We start from the raw sequence: 6,615 nt of genomic DNA, 5'->3' as shown, positions 1-6,615 counted from the left end.
ATTTTATAGGGATTCGCATACAAATCAAAGTACCTGTATTTGTGAAGCTATTCGGAGGTGTATCCGCGCGGTGTTTGGCTAGGAATAAGGCCGTCGACGCGTTGGTAAGGCCGTCGGCGCGTTGGTGAGGCCGTTGACGTGCTGGTACTTGGGTTTCTATAGAGAATCGCATACAATTTAAAGTACCTGTATTCGTGAAGCTATTCGGAGGTCTATTAGCATAGAATTTGGCTTGGTGACGGCGGAGGACTTACCTGGTAGGGATGTGTAGAGGAATACGTGCCTGGTTTTGTTGTGGCTTTTGTTTATATAGGGGTTTCCATATAAAGTATAGCTCAATTTAAACGAAGCACGTGTATCCAAGCTTCGACAGCCGCGAACCTCACGTGCCGCTCCCTTTATAATTATACTCCTAACTTTGCAAGCTTGTAGCGCAACGAAATCGCGATAAAAATTAGTTTTAAGCGATTTAATTTGTACAGCGCCTTTGAAATACTATATAATAGTTTTTTTAGTACTTAAATAGGTGCTGTTGTTGATATATTAGCGCGTAAATAAAAATCGACAATCTTATATAGAGATATATATTTGAACTTTAGGGTGTTTAGTGGCAGTTTCCCACCAAGTTTGAATTCTGCCAAATCGGTGCAAATACTGCTTTTTAATTGGCCGAGGCCGGTCTGACCGCCTCCTGTAATTATTTGTTTCTGACTTTTCCTCCTTAAGAACCTTATAAGTTCTACAGGTACATCGATTTCTATGTGATCTCTTATACAGTATAATGTACCAGCGTAACTTAGCAAGTTTACTATAAGTTTTAACACCAGGTCGGGCGTGGGGGAGGCCAACATAGCAAGGCCAGCGTACAGTTCTGAATTGTATGAGAACTACCATACAAACTGGAACGTATTAAATACTGACCGATGGGTGGGGCCCCCCTTGGTGGACCGTCGGTAGAACAAGGACTTCCGGCTTTGCTCCGTCCATTGCTTAGGGCTGCAGGTGGATCCCTCCCGTCGCGGTGTGTCCACTGCCCGCCTACCCGCTCGCGGAAACTGGGCCTGGATACCCACCGAGCCGCAAAAAAATCTTCAGATCACAACCAGCGAGCGGTTGCAACAAGGGCAAAAAGAGAAGCCGAACGGGGGGGTCGAACCCCCAACCTTGAGATTAAGAGTCTCACGCTCTGCCGATTGAGCTAGCCCGGCTACTTGTTGAAGAGGGCTTTGCAAGTGGCAATTATAATCGGCATATTGCGCTGTGACGCGACCTTCGAACTGATCTGAACTGGACCCTGGCGGCGGCAGTGTCGGTGTAAGCAAGGCAGGGGAGAGGTTCGAGCGCGAGTGTTGGGGGCCAGAATATCGGGCGGCGAGTAAGGGCGAGAGTAAAATTTTGGAGCCTGGGTTGAGTTTCAGAGGGCTCTGGGGGGCGGCGAGAGGTGTTTGTAATCGCTGCTCAGCTGGCAGCAATATATTTTTAGAGGTGGCCGATTGCGTGGACGACTGCCATGGTTTTGGACCTTGGTTGGTCTCAGGGGTCGAGAGCCGAACACGAGGCTGCAAACCCTGCTAAGAATAACTCGCCAGTCGCCATGATTTGTAATGCGGCGAGCGTAACGCCTCGGGGACCGACAATACCGTTGCTCGACTTGAAGTTCGAAGAGTTTCGTGTTGAGTCCTTGAGGGATGAAGTATTGGATCCCATCATCCCAGGGCCAAACGAGACAGGGTGAAACGATCCGGCGCTAGGATCTGGGGTACTGAGATAAGGGAGAGGCTCTGGGGTCCGACCGTCTTCGCGCGCGTCAAGCGTCATCTAGCTCAGGGGGCAGTGCCTGACACCTGTCTTAGAGGTCTTGACGATGACGTGCAGACGGAGATGGTGTGCATGCATTAAGTCCCGCCGTAAGAGGCTTGCTTGCTCCAAGACACAATGCTGTAATCTGACCGTGGCTGGAGCTGGTTGGCAGGAACGAGACTCGATAGGGATACGAGGCGCAGTCACTGCGACTCACCGGGGTCAGTCTAGTCTGAGGCTGGAGAGTTGAGGCTGAAGAGGTGGAGGAGGGGTAAGCGTCTTAGCGTTCAGACTCCAAGGTCAACAGTCCCAACTTCATCATCGTTTTCCAACATTACCAAGCGCTCGGCGAAACTGCTATCAATATATCAGTTATTCTTGGAGAACCAAGATAGACGGTTTGGTACCGACAGAACGGTTCAGACAGTCGATGTCTCAGAGTGATGGTCGCGGCTACCGAGGCGGTTGCGCAGCGAATGGCGTTGAAGTCCATCGAGCCTCAACAGCCAACGATTATCAACACCTTCATCATCGATACATTGTTCGAAATGGATACCCTCAAAAATCGAAATCAAGGAGGATGTACCCCCGGAGGTGGAAATGAGAATCGTGGCACAGCGGTGAGGACTGAGGCGCAGATACGAGGTTTCAAGCCACAGACGACGGTGAGTGAGTGACTCCGCGACGCCGACACCTGAGAAGGGAATAGGCTGCGAGAGAGACAGACCGACTGAATATCACGCTGCAGCCAATCAGAGCCCTGGTGCACCCTCCAAAGAGCGAATCCCAGCAACACAGCCTGCAGCTAGCACTAGCGTCTGGGTCAGCCGGTCCAGGCAACCATGCGCTACTCAGGAACCTCCTGTGACCAATGCCGTCACTTGTCGCTTCCTAACTTTTATATAGAGTCCTCTGCTCCCCTCACCAGGAGCCCTCTTCCTCATACGCACTCGTCTCTCAGACACTTCAGTACATTCACACTCACACCTCACCTGACCTGCCCTGACTCTACTGAGCACCACCGCCAAACTGTCACCCAACGTTTCCTCGCGTCTTTCCTGGCCCCCAATCGCCATCCGCGAGACATACCGTCGCAAGCCCTCTCCCAGATCGAAGAGCCCTCGTCTTCGACGAGTCACCAGCATGCCTGCCCCAATCACCATCGTCGAGCCACCCGTGCTCCCAGTCCGCGAGCTGGCCGACGACGAGCACTTTGTCATGATGTCCTTTGAGCGTCACGCCGACCACTGCCACACCTGCAGCGAGCCCCGACACACCCACGCAAAGGGCGAGACCCTCTGCCGCCGCGGCACCGAGTACGCCCTCGACGTGGCCTCCTACCTGTACTCCAAGAACCGCAAGTCCTACTCCGTCGTCGACCGCGACACCCTCAAGCAGCCGACCCTCGTCAACATTCCACGCCGCTGCATCGCAACCCGCGACCTCCTCCTCGCCCTCGAAGACGGCCTGGCGCTGCACAAGAAGGAGGTGAAGGACAAGGCCCCCGCGGTCCAGAAGCCAATCATCAGCTACGACAGCACTTACGTTGTCCCGCCGCGCCGCTCCAACTCGCAGAAGGTTACCGCGACCGAGATCATTGAGCGTGAGCCTCGCACTACCAACGTTGTCAAGACCCGCCGCATTATCGTCTACAACTCTCCTCACCGGTCCTCTTCGAGCCGTGGCTCGCCCAGCAGGGGCTCGCTCTACGACTCTGATGCTGCGGACCGTGTCGAGCGAGTCAAGGAGTCCTCGCGCATCTACCTGCGCCCGACCGAGTACCACCGGTGAATGAAGCTGCCTGCTAGGTAGTGCTTCCTTCGCTTCTGTCTTATGTCAATCGACTACGTCCCTGTCTCTGTCCCCGTCACACTGCAGCCAGGTGCTCAAACACACGCCCACGGGACGGGGCATTGCCCCGTCTCATGCCCCAACCCTAGAGTGAACCGGATTCACTCCGCATTCTATTCTGGGTTGATATCCTTGAGCTGGGCTTCGGCCGCTCATGAGATAACCCATTAGAAGGAGAATTCTCCTCCTTCATGGTTCTGAGCCTTACGCTCTGCGTCCCCGTTTCTCATCCGACACTGAGAAAAGACCAATACCGATCAAAAAACGTCAAAACGGAAAGCACAAAAACACTCCACTTCGTTTGGCTTGGCTTTGCTCTCACTGGATAATTTTCCTCATGACTCACTATCTCTGCATGAATTGCCAATGCCCCGCATTGAAGGATCGAAGGATTGGAATTTGCGTGTCATTATTGGTTGATTGGCCACTACTTTACTGTCTACACTACTTTTCCTTTGTTAACATTGAGCTCGAGTCCATGACTATGTTTAGCTTATCGCTATCTACATACGAGAATGAAATGATCTGTTTTGATCCAATATCCTTTCCTTTCAATGTACACTTGCTCTCCGTTCCCCACTCTACTCGAGCACCTAGTACTGTAGATATTAGAGAAGTAGCAGCCTAGCCATCTGCCTCGGAGCAGGTGGACCCCTCGCCTCTGAAGACTAAGGCCCCCCGCGACAACGTAGTGGAGCTACGGAGGACTAAATCGACAATCGCGCAAAAACTCCACTTTCAATGTATGCGCTAGTATTCTGCCGCCAAAACCAGTATATATAATTGGTAGATACACACACCGCCTTGAAATTTTGGTAATTTACTTAAGAGGTCCAATTTTTAATTTTTTTAATTTTTCCTAATTTTTCATATTATTATTATTATTTATTTTTAGGCTTATTTTTTAATTATTTTTTTATATTTTTTTATATCTTTTATATTTGTTATATTTTTTATATTTTTTATATTTTTTATATTTTTTATATTTTTTATATTTTTTATATTTTTTATATTTTTTATATTCTTTATATTTTTTATATTTTAAATATTTTGGATATTTTAAAAATAATAATATAGTCTTAAATTAAATAATATAGTATTATTTTAGTATACTAAATTAATTATAAAAATTTATAAAAATTCAAATAATTTATTAGTAATAATTTAAAGCTAGCCAGGGCCTGCTAATAAGGTATATAATTTTTTAAGCTTTTTATAATATTTTTAAAACCTTTAACTTTTAAATTTTAGCTAGTGTTTTAAAATAAAAAATAAAAAAAAATTAAAAAAAAAATTATTTAAAAAATTAAAACTTTATTATATATTTTTTTAAAAATAGGCTAGTTAATACTTAAAGCTTGTTATATTATAATTTTTTCCCTAAAAATATATAATAAATTTATAAAAACTTAAATTATATTATATATACTTATTATTATTTAAAAATTTATATACTAATTTTATTTTTACATAAATTTTAAAATAATTATAACTTAAATTTTAAAAACCTAAATATATAWAATATAAATTTATTTAAATTTTAAACCTGCCTAAATTTATATTAAATATATATTTTAATAAATAGCTATACTTTTAGGTTCTTATAAATTTTTAAATATTTTATTAATATTTTATTAATGTAAGGGCGCCCTAGCACCCAGATGTTCTCTACTAATAATAATAAAGCTTGGCAAAGTATCTTTAATTAATAAGAATAAAATATTCAGAACCTTAATAAATTTAACTAAAAAGATTACTTAAAGAATTATATACACCATGGCCTTTAGCTTTTTTATATAGGCCTTGCCTAAAGGCCTAAGGCCTTTAAGTAATTTTTTAAGCTATTTTTATTTAAAAAATAAGTAATATTTAAATATTTTTATATTTATGCCTTTTATAACTATTTTTTAATAATTAAGGTAATTTAGTATAAGGCATGCCTTTGATTTATTATTTAAATAATACCTAAAACCTAAGGTCCCCAAGTTAAGGTCCCTAGTTAAAGCTAATATTATATTAAATTTAATATTATATTAAATTTAATGCTATATTAAGTCTTATATAATAATTTATAATAATAAGGTTTATTAAATTAAATAAGTGCCTAAGGTATTTTATATAGGTAATATTAATACTTTATAATAATATAACCTAGGTACCTTAGGTATTATTTAATAATATAACCTAGATTAATATTAGCCCTAATAATTTTTCCCCCCTTAAAAAATAAATTATCCGTAATCTAGCGCTAGCTGTCTTAAAAAATAATAAATAAGTAATTTATAATACTAACTTATTATTATATTATAATATAATAGCATTTTTTATTATTATTATTATTTTTATTATTTATTATTTTTAGTTTAAAATATTAAATAATATTTTAATATTTTATTTAAAATATCTTACTCCTGTCCGCTTTTAAAATAATGCCTAATTATAAAATAGCTTTTTTATTAGTTTAACCTAAGTTTAGTTTTTTTAAAATTTTAAACCTTAAATTACTTTTATATAATTAAATTATATAACTTTATTCTAGCTCCTGCCTACTTTTTTACCTTATTTTTTATTTTAATTATACCTAAGTAAAATTATTTTTTTTTAGTGCGGTGCTATATTTTATTAATATTAAAAAAGCATGGCTAGCAGCTTTTTTTACTAAAAACTAAAAAAATAAAATTTAAATAAAATTTTAAAAAGCCCTTGCTTTTAAAAATTACCTTTTTTTAACTACTTGCCCGGTTTTTTTCTTACTAGTAAGTTTCTTAAATAATTTTAAATAAAGCTTTTAAGGCTTTTTTTAAGTAATAATAAATAGCTAACTATAAATAACACCCTTTTATTTTATTAATCTTAAAATTAATCCCTTTTTAACCTATATTTATATATAAGGCTTTATTTTAATAATAAGTATTTTTTTACCTATAGTAGCCTATTTAAAGGTATTTTAATAATAGTATATTA

The 6,615-nt window shown here is 40.5% G+C and overlaps 1 protein-coding gene across 1 annotated transcript; it reads left to right on the top strand.

The window, feature by feature from the left end:
• Positions 1 to 2,243: 2,243 nt before the first annotated feature.
• Positions 2,244 to 3,591, top strand: DSM5745_07281 (uncharacterized protein; the record flags this gene model as incomplete). The annotated part of the gene is made up of 4 exons (XM_026749297.1): positions 2,244 to 2,469; positions 2,510 to 2,630; positions 2,707 to 2,769; positions 2,817 to 3,591. The coding sequence occupies 4 exons, from the start codon at positions 2,244 to 2,246 to the stop codon at positions 3,589 to 3,591; spliced, it is 1,185 nt and encodes a 394-aa protein (XP_026602387.1).
• Between the last annotated feature and the right edge of the window lie 3,024 nt (positions 3,592 to 6,615).

Source organism: Aspergillus mulundensis (assembly GCF_003369625.1).
Source record: "Aspergillus mulundensis strain DSM 5745 chromosome Unknown scaffold_7, whole genome shotgun sequence".
Lineage (NCBI taxonomy): Eukaryota > Fungi > Ascomycota > Eurotiomycetes > Eurotiales > Aspergillaceae > Aspergillus > Aspergillus mulundensis.
The sequence above is the reverse complement of the archived record's forward strand: the minus strand, read 5'-3'. Positions and strand labels throughout refer to the sequence as shown.